The 17,114-nt window shown below is 33.6% G+C and overlaps 1 protein-coding gene across 1 annotated transcript in view; it reads left to right on the top strand.

The window, feature by feature from the left end:
* The window catches only part of RNF19A (ring finger protein 19A, RBR E3 ubiquitin protein ligase), a 40,627-nt gene that overhangs the window by 9,132 nt on the left and 14,381 nt on the right, over positions 1 to 17,114 (top strand). The window contains 4 exon segments of the mRNA XM_004679693.2: positions 4,889 to 5,005; positions 5,007 to 5,058; positions 5,061 to 5,652; positions 16,068 to 16,276. Of these exon segments, the coding sequence (XP_004679750.1) occupies positions 4,982 to 5,005; positions 5,007 to 5,058; positions 5,061 to 5,652; positions 16,068 to 16,276 (877 nt within the window). The 5' untranslated portion in view covers positions 4,889 to 4,981.

Consider the following 17,114-nt stretch of genomic DNA (forward strand, 5'->3'; position numbering starts at 1 on the left):
GCCTATTCCTTCCTAGCTCAAAAAAAAAAAAAAAAAATGTATTTTTTTTCTTTCTAATCTCCTCAGCAGTGATGGTAAATATTGTTTACTTTGATCACATGGCATGCTCTAGAGGTGCCATATATCTAGGTGTCAGATCAGGAAAATAAAATTAGAATATAGGTACTCTTTGCTCTCACATTAGTATTTACACCACAGCACAATATTATTGGACTTTTCCTTGACTTTTTTTGAGAACAGAAGCAACCTAGTTTTATCTGAACAGAGACAAAAAACATATTCATGTATTAGTGGAGTTTTCTATTGAGAGGTAATTTGTTGTTTGCAGCCTTTTTTGCTTGCCTTCTGCATTTCCAATATACCCTCTTACAAGTCCAAAGTCATTTAGCAGGTTAGATGCTACTAAAATGTTTTTTATTAGGAGTGGTTTATTGGTGGAATACTTTAAATCTGCAGTTCTTGATGTTGTGTAGTGTCAGGATATTTAAGATGTTTACCATTAGTTCTTGTGGAATAATTTTTTTTCTTTTCACATTTAAAAAACTAGATATAGTAACATTGTATCATTTAACAAGGCACACACAGCAATAGCATAGCAAAAGTAAAATACAAGCAGACTTCTCATTTCTTCACTTCCACTTACATGTTTTTAGCATCAAGATTTAGTTAACCAATGTTTATTAGGTACCTGCTATAAGTTATAGATTGTGTGAGATAATAGGATGTAAAATTTGACTTACATTTCATTTCAGTTAACACTAACATAGTGTCAGGTTTTGTCAATATCACTTCATTTCCATGACATCTGTTTGACATGAATAGGATCATCTATATTTTGTAGAAGAGATAGCAGACTTAAATGTTATCTTAGTATTTTATAACTAAGATTAGTTGAACCAGCTCTTGGTTCCCAAATTCTCTTTGTATTCATCTAGTCTTGGATATTTTTTATTTGTCCCCTTTCTGCCTTTCCTTTACCCCCTAATAGTTGACATTTACGGGCTCTTACGGGCTCACTTGTTAGCTTCTGTTGGATTTAGCCAAAGTGAGACAATGGAAAGCCAAAGAACAGAGAAGATACTTACTCCTCAAGCTGCTATTGGCAGCTCCTTTCCAGTAATCGCTGCCTATCTCCCCCTTCACTCCAAACAGTAGCAGTGGTTCCTGAGTACTTTGCTATTCTTGTTGGTTCTATAATCTTGCCCTTCATTTCTGCGTTGAGAATGCTTTGTTTTTTGCAGTACACTGACTGATACAGCTTTTCTTAAAACAATCACATGAATTTGAGCTTCCTGACTCTATCTAATCTGATTTTATGAATCTTTAAAATTTATCACACATTTCATTTAAAGTAATGTTGCAAATACAAGGTTGTATGTTTTAAGTGAAATACTCAACCACTGACTTTTACAAAGTTTAAAAAATAGCATCAATACAAAGTTACCAGCACTTTTACTGAATCTTGGTCCACAAAGACATTGTGGAAATACCTTTGTTTTTTTGCCATCCCTATTTCTTAATTCTTCACACATTCCTCAAAAGGTAGGAAGGAAGAAGTAATACTTTTGAGCATTATAAACACTAAGGAAGTTACAAAAGTAGGGTTAAGGTCTTTGTCCTTCTCAATACCAACCTTAGGTGTTTTTGTTTTTGTTTTTAACGTAGTTCTTCATTTTACGCATTTTTTCATCTCAGTTGTAATCCCCATGGGCTTCCCACCACCAATTCACCCATGTACCATCACCACAATCCAGTACACTCTTCCTGCCTCATTCTCATCCCATTCCCCCTTCCACCCTGATAAAATGTGTTACATTTGTTTGTCTCTTCCCTCACCCTACCTCTCCCACCCCATCTCTTAGGCTCCTGCTATGAGTGAAACCATCTGGTATTTTTCTTTTTTATTCTGGCTTATTTCACTGAGCACGATCCCTTCCACTTCCATCCATGTTGCTGTAAAAGTTTATCTTTTTTTGATTGATTACATTGTGTATATGTACCACATCTTTTAAATCCAGTCTTCTATTTTTGGGCATTTGGGTTGATTCTGCATCTTCCCTATGGTAAATAGAGAATCAGTAAACATGGGGGTGCAGGTGTCCTTTTGAGTCAATGTTTTTGTGTCCTTTGGGTATATACCTAGGAGTGGGATTGCAGGGTGATGTGTAAGCCCTATTTTCATCCTTTTGAGAAACCTTCAAACAGCTTTCCGTAGTGGTTGTTTGAGTTTGCATTCCCACCAGCAGTGTAGGAGAGTTCCTTTTTCTCTACATCCTCACCAGCATTTGTTGCTAATTGTATTAATATGTGCCATTCTCATTAGGTGCTACTTTTCAACTGAATTAGCTAAAAACATGAGTGGGGCTTCTATGCTAGCAATAAAACCAACTATCCAGCCATTTCCTTCAGGAGGATGAAAAGTGCCTACCAGTAATTGGCAGCAAGTCTTAACTACCTGTTGGAGTTGTATTAGACTGGGAAAAAAGGGAGAAAAAATTCTCATGATGTCCCTAGATGGAATTCTTTGTAACATGGGTGTTAGAGAAGTCTTTATGATTTTAGATACTCAGTTGAAAGTGCACAGTTAGGGGTCTATACTTGTATTTTACTATTCTCTTTCAGTAACTCTTCTAGCTTCGTTATTTATTTGGGGGGTGGAGAGGGTAGAGTCCCATAGCCAGTAGCAATCATGGAGGCCAACCTATCTTTTTCCCATCACTGCTTTTCTTCATGGCATCAATGTATTGTATAGCTTCACAAAGAAATACTAAATTTTTAGAATTCACATGTTTATCTTTCTTTGAGGTATGTTTTAGAAATTTCCTAAGTATAATATGTTATAGTTTGCCCATTTATCTTAGTTTAAATGTTATAGAACTGCCTTTTACAAGGTTTTCACTTGGATAATAAATTGTATGATTATCAAATTTCTCATACATATTTTGAAAAATACTCCAGGTGACACCAGTTAGGCATATTGGCTTAACATTTTAAGTGGTAAATTCTTAGGACAAGATCCTTAAGATCACCTCTGCAACTATGTTCTATGATACATATATTGAACCCCATATAGAGAAGGTATTTTTAAATGGAGAAAATAAAACATAAGGAACTAAAATACATGTTATTTTAATAAAACCAACCATTGCACAATATATTTCCCTCAAAATTTAGGGTAAATGCTGCAAGTAATAGGAAAATACAAACTGATGAATGTAAATAAAGTTTGCCTGAATGCAAAGTTTTTCTAAGCTTAGTCTTGGAAAGTAAGTATGATTTTCTGAAATACATGTCGGGGTCATGAACTCAGAAAGCAATTTTCTTTTCTGTCCTTTAATTGTGGTATAACCATCATGAGAGTATAGGCTAATGATTTATCACAAAATGAAAATACATTTATAACCACTACACATTCCCTTTGTGCCTCTCTGCAAAAGGTAGCTACAATTCTAACTTCCATTATCATTGATTAATTTTGCCTGTTTTTGAAGTTTATTTAAATGAAATTGCATAGTATGTGGTCTTTTGTGTGCGACTCATTTTTGTTTTGTGTAGTGTCCATTTTCACTGCTTTCTAGTTCACTAGCATGTGCTAGTGAAGATGTGGCTTATTTCCAGTATTGTGGCTTATTGTAGCAAATGCTGCCATGTATATTGTTATACATCTGCTTTGATGCATGTGTACACTCATTTCTTTTGTGCAGTAATTTCTAGGCATATAAGGAGGTAATAAGAATACTTGTATATTCAACTTTCGTAGATAATAATAAACATTTTCCAAAGTAGTTGTGTCATTTTACGCTTTCACTAGCACTCCACATTTTTGCTAGAAGCATCAGTCTGAATTTTAACCATCCTGCTGTGTGGGTAGTGATAACTCCGTCGGATTTTGTTGTGTATTTTCCTGATAACAAATGTTTAGTACTTTTTTATTTCCTTTTGTGAAGTGCCTAGTAAACCCCTTAACCATTTTCCTGTTGTATTTTCTATGCTGTCTTACTGATTTTTAAGTGTTTTTTCATATTCTGAATACTAGTCATTTGCTGGTTTCTGTGACAGATGTCTTCTCCCACTTAACACTGTCTCTTGATTTTACTGTGGTCAGTTTATCAGTCTTTTCATAGTTAGTGATTTTGAACATTGTGTTGAAGAAATCTTTTATTGGAATATTCTCTTGTGCTGACTCCTGGAAACTATGATTTTACTTCCCACATTTTGATTTATTAGCCATCTGTATTTGATTTTTATGTATTGGGCAACCTATAGATCAAGTTTGTTCTCTCAGATGGTAACCAATAAACATGAACTATGTTGTTTCTGAATTTTCTTCAAAGGCCATTCTTAGAGCTTAGTAATGTTACCATGAGATAAATCAGGTGTTCACATATAGGTTTGAGACTGTTTTTCTGGACACTGTTCTGTTCCAGGTGGCCTTTCTTTCTGTCCTTGTGATATCATAACTTTATAGTGAGTCATTATATCTGACAATATAAGGACACTTATACTTTCACTCACTTTGTTCTTCAGGATGTGTAAGCTAAACTTAACTCTTCGTATTTGCATGCAGATTTTGTCAGCAACACTAAAGGCAGTGGGGAATCTTTGAGGCCTGAGTGAGAATCATTGAAAGTTTTGTCTAAAATTTTAATAAAGATAAGGTCAATTCAAATTCAGAGTCTTTTGAGATTCAAGAATATCCTTATTTTTACTTTAGCATTGGTTTTATTTCCTCTGATAGACTACTCAGTGAATATGCCGTAAGCATAAAAAAAAGCCTAATGGTAAAGAACATAACTGCTTGAAGTTTCTTAGTGAGAGTATAAGTTTATTTTTAATGAGTGCAGTCTAAAAATGCAATTAATTAACTTTTTTTGTTTTTATTCTTTAGAATATCTATGACAACTGATTCCTGCAAATTAAACTTTTTCAAGAATTTCTGAAGGAACCAAGTTAAGATTTTCTTACATCATGACCCATTTGAATGCAAGAACAAGAAATAGGTTTTAATCTCTACGTATAATGAAGGACTGTGTGTAAACACAGACCCTGGCTCAATTCTAAGAATATTTTAGACATGAGTTTACATCGGCAAATGGGTTCAGATCGAGATCTTCAGTCTTCTGCTTCATCTGTGAGCTTGCCATCAGTCAAAAAGGCACCCAAGAAAAGAAGAATTTCAATAGGCTCCCTGTTTCGGAGGAAAAAGGACAACAAACGCAAATCAAGGGAACTAAATGGCGGGGTGGATGGAATTGCCAGTATTGAAAGTATACATTCTGAAATGTGTACTGATAAGAACTCCATTTTCTCTACAAATACCTCTGACAATGGATTAACTTCTATCAGCAAACAGATTGGAGACTTTATAGAGTGCCCTTTGTGCCTTTTGCGGCATTCTAAAGACAGATTTCCTGAGATAATGACTTGTCATCATAGATCTTGTGTGGATTGCTTACGACAATATCTAAGGATAGAAATCTCTGAAAGTAGAGTTAATATCAGTTGCCCAGAATGTACTGAACGGTTTAATCCCCATGATATTCGCTTAATATTAAGTGATGATGTCTTGATGGAAAAATATGAAGAATTTATGCTTAGACGGTGGCTTGTTGCAGATCCTGATTGTAGGTGGTGTCCAGCTCCAGACTGTGGGTAAGAAGATTTTGATTATTACTAACCCTTTTTTGCCTGTGTATAAAATAAGAATTTATTGATTATGACTCAAAACAAACATGTTAACATGCCAGGTCATTTTTTTCAGTAGACAAACCTATTAAATGTATACCATATGTTGGGCACAATGTCAGATGTAAAAGGTTAGGAATCTTATTTTGTATTGCCTTTGCAACACATTTACTGAGGAGCACTTACAGAAGAAAAAAGTAAGATAGTAGAGTATAGGATTTAGTTGTGGGCAAAATTGATTTTCCTATCAATTTGGAGAATTTTTATTTTGGTTTAACAAAGGAAATGTTCAGAAGTTTTGTTTATCTGTTTTTACGGAGGACTGTTTGCTATCATAAACTTCACTGACCCTTTTGAAAGCCACCTTAATGTTTACCATCGTGTGATGTGTTCGTGTTACGTAAGCATTTGCTAGTAGTAGAGATTTCATTATACTTCTTTGCCTCAAGCTTTTAAGTTATAAATATATTTTCCTAACATCTAAAATAATTTTGCTTATATGTTTGATTATTATATGAATAAAAACCCTTATTTACAGTGTATTTACTAGGTATGGTTGTCAGAATTAGGAAGAAACAGACTTGCTCTTTAAGAATAATAAAAGCCATAACCAGTGGATGTAATTTAACATACCATTAGTAAACCAGAAATTATATATAATTAAGAATTTAGGAAAACCCAGAACTTCTGAGATTACTTGGGTATAATCTCAGAGATAAGACTGGAAAGTGAGTTCAGTTTATCAAATGACAGTGTCATGATGGATCGCCTGAATCAAATCCATTATTAAAAACTTGTTAAGTAGCAAAGTTTCTCATTACTCTACCCTCTGCCATAATTTTAAATGAGAAATATGTTTCCAACCTGTGCAAATAGACTTTCCCAGGTATCACTAGTGTATAACCATCCACCAGGGATATAAAAATTGAGCATATTACCTAATTATGTAACATTTTAAGAATTCTTTAATTGCGTGAAAGATTCAATTTTATACTGGTTATGCTAGTTAGTATAAAATTGAGCTCTCCTGTACTGCAGAGAACTTGTACTGTAATGTAAATAACAATACTATGTATTAAAGGCACTGTACAAACTGGGCCACAGTTGACTGAGATTAACTGTTCAGGCTTATGACAGAAGCAAACTCTGGGCATCATGAGAATGCTAAACTCTCCAGAAAATATGGGGAAAAAATAGGAGTAGTGAACAATACCTTTAAATAGCTTGAGCAGGAGACAGTATCCTCTCTAGAGGCCAACTTAGAAATGATTGTGTATCTCTTGTTCTATGGGCACATAAGATATATTTTCACTGGTGCAAGTATGTATATTTACTAGACTAAATTTCAAGTTGGAGAGCAAATTTTAAGTTAACAAAAAGTCTTCTCAAAGTCACTGTGGCAGACATTCCTATAGTAAGAGTTCAAATAACGAGTAACATGGCTTACATATAGTATTTTATCTATAGTGTGTTCTATTTTTCATGAAACCCAGGATAAGAGGTAGTTAATGAGTTGCACTAAAGTTTAATAGCTTTAAGAGGAAAAAAGTTTGTAAATGATGGGACAAAGGAAAAAGATTAAAGTACCAGAAATTGTTTCAGGGAGAGGCTGAAGCAGTAAATCTAGGACATACACTTTCTCATCACTAACTGGATGTATTTTCTTGTGGGTTGATTAGTCATATCATCATAATGGATAATATCAGCACTATCCTAATATCCTAATAGAACACAGTAGCTGAAACTGGCACAGATTATAGTTTTGTCTCTGAACTTGATTATAGAGGCAGCCTGACAAAACAACTGAAAAAGGATTGATTATTCAACATATGGAATTCAAAAATTAGCTATTTGAAGGAAAAAAATTATATTGTCATTACAAAACACAAAATCAGAACAGATTACAGAGAGATTAAGTTATATAAATAAAAGGGGAAAATCAAACTAAAAGAAAACATAGGTGAATGATTGGCTCATCTACTTCTACATTGCTTATTAAAATTGAGCACACATATTCTCTGTAACTGTGAAGGTTCACTTCTATTTAAATACCATAGTGAAGAAAGTCTTGTGTTCCAGGAGATGTGTAGTTAGGAGACATGTTTAAGAATCTTCTTACTGTCAAATTAGGGGGGAAAGTGCCTACTTACAGTAAAATATAATTTAGTGACTGGTCATCTCTTGAAAGGAGGCAGAGGGCTGTGAAATTTGAGGAGCAATCAAGAAACTCTAAAACCTCTGATAGAAGGTTACCGTATTCTTGGATTGGCCCAAGTTATTATAGTTTCAGTTCATACTTACTGTACTGGTGTTAATTTTTAATAACATTTTTACCTCAAGTATTCTGGTTTAAGTTGTGGACCATATGATCACCTTACTGATAATGTTAACTGGTGTGATAGTTGCAAGGCTATTCGATTAACTATTTTTATAAACCCTTTTGTATGTATACCATTTCTCAAAAAGATTTACAAATTTTTCTTAAGTTTCATAGATTGGTATATTTTTGCAGAGGATAAATCAAATGTTAGTTCATGTATAACTTATTACAAATAGCAGAGATATCTACTTCAATGGATTGTTTTATGAAAACAGTCACTCACTTGTTTTATATGTTTAACAAAGAATTGACCTTCATTAATTTGACTGTAAATTAACTTGGGGGACAGCACTCCTTGTCCGCCTATGACTATACCAGCATTTCTTTGCACAAACCTTTTCCTTTTGCAAAATAGGCAGCTCTCCTGCCCACCTGTGACTGTGTAGATACCTCTTTTTTCTTTCTCCTTTTCTAGATGAACTTGTCCTTTTAAAATGTTTTTAAAAACTAATTTTAATTTGGATGGTTATTATTTTTACTCACAAAGGACAAAGAAAGCATAGCACAGAGATAATTACTTTTATTTATGTATTTTTATTTTATATTTGATTTATGCTTTAAACATTTTATATGCATGTATACATTGAAAACATAGAATACTACATAAACCCTCATTAAAAGTTTTCTTAAAGTAAGCTTGTATAGACCTGATTTGAATCTTTATCCTATCATACTGTGATAGGATTGAGATTTTTTTTTAACCAATTTGCTTATATATCTTTTTACATTGTTATTTGTTTTTGTACAGTGTATGCTTGCTTCTCTCAGGTATAGTCCCCATAAAATTCCCACTCACCAATTGACCCATGATGGTCATCACAGTCCCTTGGCTCCTTGTGCTCTTCCCTTCTTCCCCTAATTTATAGTTGCCTGTTTATTTTGTTGTTTTTTTTTTTTTCTGATCCCTTTTTTGGGCTGAAGCCATCCGATAATTTTCTTTTCCTTTCTGATTTATTTTATTTTACTGAGCATAATCCCTACCAGCTCCATACATGTTGCTGTGAATAGCAATGAGTTTATCTTTTTTGATTGCTGAGTAGTATTCTCTTGTATATATATATATACCACATCTTGATCCATTCATCTGTTTTGGGGCATTTGGGTTATTTCCATATCTTGCCTGTTAAAAAGAGTGCTGCAATAAACATGGGTGCAGTTATCTCTTTAAAATAATGTGTTTGTGTTCTTTGGGTAGACCCCCCTGGATGGTATGGTAGCTCCATTTTTAGTAGTTTGAGAAACCTCCACATAGCCTTCCATAGTGATTGGACAAGTTTGCATTCTTACCAGCAATGTAAGAGAGTTCCTTTTTCTCCACATCCTCATCAACAGGTGTTGTTGCTAGTTTTTTTTTTTTTTTTAAACATGTGCCATTCTCACTGGTGTGAGGTGGTATCTCATTGTGCTTTTGATTTGCACTTCCCTATTTATAAGTGATGATAAACATTTTTCATATACCTGTTAGCCATTTGTATTTCTTTTAGCTTTTCTGACCACTTTTTGACTGGTCTATTTACTTTGTTTTTGTTGAGTCATGTGAGCTCTTAGTAGATATGAGTAAAACCTTTACTCATATTTTTTGATTAGTCCCTTAAAATTGAGATGGGTCTTTAAAGTTATTACTAATATAATTCCTAGCACACAGTAAACTTTTTTATAGCTCTTATTTATGTTTTCTAATTGCCATTCCTAAGTTTTCTTTTTTAATCCAACATTTAAATATTTCATACATCTATGTTCCAGATTCTAGAGTGTTAATAATGAACAAAAGATTAAAATCTCTTCCCTCTTGAAACTTACTAAAACATTTGGGCCCACAGAGAGACATTTATTTAAACTCCATTTATAATTAAATCTTGCCTGAGGAATACTGATTAATACCTGATTTTTGGACAGCTGCGAGTTCTTGCTGAGAGGCCATTGTTTTCCCTTGCTCCTGTATGCTGTGCCTGTTGTAGAGCTGGAGAGGCGGGGCCTCCTGCATGCTCTGGCTCCTCTGTTCCCATGCTCACTGTTATTTTTCATATTCTAGATCCTCCCTCCCCTACTTGAAGCTTCTTGCCCCTTTGGAGCTGCCCACGTTATTATTATTATTATTATTTTAAATAGGGCCATAGACTTAGGGACTAAAGTATATGTATTTTCAGTTTTCTGGTCAATAGTCATATGACTCATTCACATACTACTAAGAGAAAGGTTTTACTCATATCTTGACCATCTTTTTAACAGTCTGGAAATGCTTTTGTAGGCTGACTTTTAGAAGTTTTATATAACTAACCAATCCAACTTTTTTCTTCTCCAGAGGAAATAAGTACTTGTGACTTAGACAATTAGCAGATTTTATGTGTAGGAACCTTAATGGGTCAACTCTTTCAGGAAGGTTATAAGATAGCTAGTGATAAATTGTATGAATTTGAATATATTGGGTTATCAGAAAAGTCATATATTGTTTTTCAAGCAAAAATGCATCATGACTTTTCTCCAACCTAATAGTTGCATTCATAGAGTAAAAAGTATTCTAAGAATTAATAGCTTGAGCTGAGTTTAGTTTGCTGAGTTTAGTTTGCTGTTTTTACTATAGTCTTCCTAACCATGAAATTAATATATTTTAACACCAAGTAATACAAAATTTCTGCTGCTGCACCAAACATTGTTCATTGATACTAAGATTTTTGACAGAATTAATTTTTTTTGAAGATTTATTTATGCATACAGAACTGGGGTACAGGCTAGAGGTGCAGGTATGGTGAGTGGATTCACCAGAGTTAGAGTGGGGAGCAGAATAGGCAGATCAAGGAAGTACACTGCTGAGGGGAACAGCAGGCGGGTCTAGAGAGGTCTGCCATGCCATGTGGGTTACCTCTGGGGTGGGGATCGAACTCATGCTGAAGTGGCTTTATTTAGCTTCTTAGTGCTGTGCTTTAACCCACTCGCCACCAGGGAACACCAACAGAATTAATTTTAAGGATCAGTAAGAACAACATTCTTCTGATCACATGTTCTTTCATAACCAAATTACTACATAAGATGCATGTATGCTTTCTCATACCAATAGGTTGACTAAAGAATGTAGCCTTAGCTGTGCAGTCAAAATCTCTAGCTGCTAACACTCCACCCCAACCTAGACTTCTCCAGATAGTCTGCCCATTTTGCTACACCTATAGGCCTGTCCTGTGATGTAGTAAAAGCAGCACAGACTGCATCCTCTGTCAGAAAGCAGATTATAAAAGAAACCAGAAGATTAGTCGCCTTTGTCTACACCTCTTTTCAAATGTATAAACTAAATCATTTTTCTTCTACTGGAATACTAATTGCTTGCAAATGGAAACATGACCCTACTGATTTTATTATAAAAATTGACACTGCCTTTTAACTGGGTCAAACAATTCTGGTATCTAGTTATACATTTTTTTCCCTTAAAGAGTATGCTAAACCTTGGTGTTTCTGACAAAAAGCTATCTTGGATTCCTGGATAACTTTTATTCTTTCTCGTTTTTAGCAGTTATCAATTAAAATTTTTTATTTAAAAATAATTGTGATTATCTCATCTTCTTTAGGACTACATTTCCTATTTTTCTTTTGAGCAATCCTCCTAGGTGTGAAATCATAATCTCATTGTGTAGGATTGCATTTCATACTAGCTGTAGTTTTTTCTTACTGGTTCTCTATAAAGAATTTACTCTAGCAGAATATACTATCCTAACTAGTATCCCTATATCCTAAATGTTAATCAGTAATATAATTTGTGAAGGTCTAGTACTGTGAAACTTTCCCATGAAATAGATATGGTCAAATAAATTTGGCAAATAATGATTACTGTATATTGAACATTGATATGTTAAAAATTAAAGCACTTTTATTTTGCTTAGCATTTCCCTAACTTTGCCATAGAGCATGTTCTTGATATGGATCACCTCTTGGCAATTCAGTGAAGAGAAAGTATTTCTGGAAATATTTCAGCTACTTATTTTCCCTAGTTTCTTCGTATTCCTCTACTGCTGCATTTAAGTTAAGCATTTCAAGTAGTTGGAAACCTTCAGTGATGGAGTAGAGACAGAAGACCAGTTAAATAATGGGTCATAGAAGCAAAAGGAACTATTGGTACCTTCTAAGCTAAGAGTTTAGGTACTGGACAAGCCAAAGATGTTTAGGTAGTTAACCAGTATTGTTCAGTTATCTCTATGCCCTTCTGAGCCTTTTCCTCTCTCAAATAACAGTGCATCAAAACAGAGAAACTCTTGAAATTTTTCTGTAAAACATTTTGTACTTTTTGTAGTTTTATCACTTGTTCCTAGGATAATTTGAGTACTGTTTTCCAAACTAAATTTGGTTCCCATATAATGAAAATAATTTTTATAAGAGGCCTAACATTATGTTTCAAATGCATGCATGCCACATTTATTTTTGTGCCCAACACAGTTATTATTAGGATTGAATGTTTGTGAACACAAAACATATAATTCTCAATAATTTTTAGCATTAAAAAAAAAAAAAAAACTACTTGGGACTCCCTGGCTCCCTGGTAGTGCAAGGGTTTAAAGCACAGAGCTTTGACTTTCCAAAACCACTGCAGCATGAGTTCTATCCCAGGCCAGGGAGCTGACCCACATGGCACAGAGACCTCTCCTATCTTGCCTGCTGCTCCCCTCAGCAGTGTATTTCAGGATTCACCTAGACTTAAAACTCTAAGGAATTTTAATCTGAAAGCAATTTTGAAATGATTTTGAAGTTTAATTATTGAGGGAAAAAATGTTTTGAATTCTGTTTTCTTGCCACACCCCTTCACAGTTTTATGGCTGTTGTGCCAGATTTTGGAATTTATCTTTGCATGAAATTTTGAAAGGCAAAGTTAGTTTTTTGCTTTAGTTCTTTTTGTCAATATGTAAAAAATTCATTGGTAGAATTTTTATCTTAAAAGAATCATAGCTTAAATCATTAATTTAAAAAGATTTTGTTTAGTGAGAAATCATTATACTGAACAGCCTACTACAAAGGTTAGAATTATGATACAACTTCATTTTTATTAACCTATTTCATATAATTTTTAAAAAACATTTGCTCAGAAAAAATTGTTTTCTAAATTTATCTAGTTAAAAGCACTTTGAACATTCATATTAATTATATATCTGTTTAGCTACTTAGATACTTGAAAGCTCTTAAATTTGTGTCTGAATTTGACTTTCACAATCATAATTATTGCATTTTATTAAACACAATGTATACTTATTGTCACTTGTCCAGTAAAATTTCACCATATAAAGCAATAGTTCTGTTATGTTCATAGTGCCTTGCAATATTTATTTTTAAATGAATATTCAGCTATTAATATCAACGACAGTGACCTATGACTGTAACTTGCCTATCATATGGTCACTAATCAAGCACAAGGGCAGAGGAATTAGAAGTAACTGAAGCATTGCCTTGTTTGTCCTAAATGTCAAAGCCAGAACTAAAACTGATTTTGGCTGAATATTGAGACTAAATCAAGGTTCACTGAATTCCTATTTTATGTCTGAGAAAATTTAATTGTAGGGAGATTACATAACTTACATAAAGCTATATACATAAAGCTAAATAAGTGGTAAAAGTGAAATTTGGCCCTGGTAGCTTAAACTCATAAAGTTGGCTGATTATAAAAAGAAAAAGCATATGTTGCCTTTGTCCCCTGCGCATACACAGATTTCCCAATTCTGCTCCTTTTCTCTCTTCCTTTAAGAAACGGTGGTATAGAGATTTATCCTACCTTTCCCTTCACAGAAATTAGTATTTTTTTCCCCCTAACTAGTGCATTGGATTATAACAGTATGAAACAGAGTATCTTCAGAGAGTTTTTCTTTTTATTGACTTGTGGAAATGTTCAAGCTCAGACAAATGAAACTGTCAGATTATCCCATGTTGATTTAAACTGCCTTTTAATTCAGTCATATTTGACATGAATAGACATGGTAATTGGAGAGTTAGTCTTTCAGAAATAAAATGGAATTCAAGATGTAAAGGTTAAAAGGTAAGATACTGGGGGAGCAAGCACCAGGGCCAAAAATTGAAGAACTTTTTGACTCTTAAAACTTTGCATAAGTTTATGTATTTCTGGAAACTCAGTTATAGTTACTTAAATTTTATTGCCAGTAAAGATAAAATTTGAAAACTCCCCTAAATGTCCAAAGGAAATGTTTGATATTTACAAAATCCTCATATACATAGATAAGTTTGTGTCATTTCAAAGAGAACAGGACTGTTTAATTCCAAGTTTTATTGAAATAGTTATAGAGTTACATGTAGTTATAAGATGTAACAAAGAGAAATGAGCCCCTCACATGGTTTGCACAAGTATTATCATTTTACAAAGCTGTGAAACAATTATTACAGCTAGTATGTTAGCACTGATACAATATGCCAATATTATTCAGATTTTTCCAGTTTTACTGGTATTAATTTGTATGTCTATGTAGTTAGTTAGATATCATCATATTACTTACAGGTTTGTCTATCCACAATCGCATTAATGGCACTGAACAGTTGGATCACAGCACGGATCCCTCATGTTGCTCTTTTTTAAATACACCCACCTGACTTGCCCTCTCCTTGTCCTCCTCCCTACCTCATTCCTAACACCTGGCAACCACGAATTTTTTACATTTTTAAAATTTTGTCATAAATGGAATCATACTGTTGTAACTTTTTTTTTAACATAAGTTTATTTTTACATCACTTTGTACATTTTTTTTTCCATCTCGATTGTAATCCCCATGGGTTTCCCATCACCAAATCACCCGTGTGCCATCACCATAATCCCATGCATTTCTCTCCCCCCCCCTGTTTGTTGTAACTTTTTTAATATGGACTTTTTTCACTCAACATAACCCCCAGATCTCATCCAAGTTGTCAGATATACGAGTGGCTAGTCCTTTTTTTGTTGTTGAATAGCATTCCTTGGTATGTATGCACCATAGTAAAAACAAACCATTCATACTCTAAAGAAAGACATCTGGAAATAGTAGATGCAGTAAACATTTGTTTGCAGGTGTTTGTGTGAACATGTTTATATTTCCTGAGGATTAATGCCAAGAGAACCTAGAATTTATGTTAGAAATTTTTTTTTAAGATTTATTTATTTATTCATACAGAACTGGGGTACAGGCCAGAGATGCAGAGGGTGAGAGGATTCACCAGGGACAGAGTGGGGAGCAGAACAGGCAGATCTATGAAGTACACTGCTGAGGGGAGCAGTGGGCGAGTCTGCATGCCATGTGGTCATCTCCGGGGATCGAACTCATGGGGAAGTGGCTTAGGCTTCTTAGTGCAGTGCTTTAACCCGCTGCACCACCAGAGAGGGCCTTATATTAAATACCAAATTTATTAACTCAGAATAGGTAGTAAGGCTAGTCATGAAATCTTCTGTTTTACATCTTTGACCTGAAGCCAAAAAAAGGAAACCAGACTTCTGACTGAGAGATTCATGTTTTTGTACTTTTTGGTAGGAGATTGGCACCAGAGACAATTTACATGTATCTTAGAAACAAAAATATAAGAACTTGTGTATAAATAAGAAATAAAGAGATAATTGTAAAATTTATTACTAGGCACAGTCTGCCATTAACTGACAGATGCGGCTGATCCATAGTCTTCATATATTTAGGTAGGTTTTTTTGTCTTTCTGATTTTAAAAATGACAAATAATTATGAAAATCCAAAATGTGTATTTAAAGAAGGTTGTAAACCTAATTACAGGAAATGTCTACCATTTCCTGTATAGCTCCTTCTTCTCTCTCTGTATAGTTTAGTATTTTAATTAATTTTTTAAATTTCTTAACATTATAGGTCTTCTTTTGTGAACTTTCCTTTTTTCTCCTTATTTTTACATTGATGAAATAGTGTTGAGGTTTATGGTTGTTAATGAATAAATATAAAACTTTTTTTTAGAGTAGTATTTTAATTGGAAATTTTAAAATTTAATATTGGCTGTTTAATTGACATTTTAAATTGTTTTTCTTGTTTTCTCAAGATATGCTGTGATAGCATTTGGATGTGCTAGCTGTCCAAAATTAACTTGTGGACGAGAAGGCTGTGGAACAGAATTTTGCTACCACTGTAAACAGATTTGGCACCCCAACCAGACCTGTGATGCTGCTCGACAGGAAAGAGCCCAGAGTTTGCGTCTGAGAACTATACGTTCTTCTTCTATTAGTTACAGCCAAGAGTCTGGAGCAGCAGGTATTTACATTTGACTTTTTCTAGTAAAATATTTGACACACACATTAATTTAAAAAATATGCAGTATTTAGTTGATGTTATCACCTGTATTTTCTTTAATTTTCAGGAGTATTTTATGTTAGCGTTTCTGTCCCAAAAGCACTCTTTCTTTCCTTTGGAGGATACCAGTATTGAGACTGAAAAGATTTTATTGTCAAAGGAAAAAAAAGGGAAGTATCATGGTGATCAATAGAATTTATAGCCAAATATGATCCAGAAATTTCTTATAAAGGTTTTAATAAAAAGCCTGGCAGTATCTTTAAGAAAGTACTAATTTTTAATATAGTGTGTTGAGATTATACTTCTAAATATCACAGAATTAATTAAGATTTAAAATGGTACTTAGTCTTGAAATATTTTTCACATACATATATTATGAAATAATTTTCATTTAATATTTCTTACCAATTTCAGAGTCAAGGATTCAAAATCACAACATTAGTTAGGAAGACATTAAGATCTTTGAAGTATCTTTGATTAGGAATTTAAACATTACCTGAGGATTGGTACATAAGCACTGTATGCATCTCATACATTTTAAAAATAAAAAGCATTCCTGAACCTCTTCACAGTCTTTGAATAAAAATTCAGTAAATATTATGCACTCAGAGTTTTCATTGTATATTACACTTAATCATTTTAAGAAAAAGTTTCCTTGCTGATGGGGAAAGGGAAAAACTTGGAAAAACAAAACTTAAGAAAGTATTTCCTTAGAAGCATGGTATTGAGATAGTCCTATGTTTTATGCTACTAGAAAAAGTTCTTATTCAACATTTAAAGTTGAATTTAAAATTAGACA

This window comes from Condylura cristata, unplaced genomic scaffold (assembly GCF_000260355.1).
Source record: "Condylura cristata isolate star-nosed mole 26May11 unplaced genomic scaffold, ConCri1.0 scaffold00009, whole genome shotgun sequence".
Lineage (NCBI taxonomy): Eukaryota > Metazoa > Chordata > Mammalia > Eulipotyphla > Talpidae > Condylura > Condylura cristata.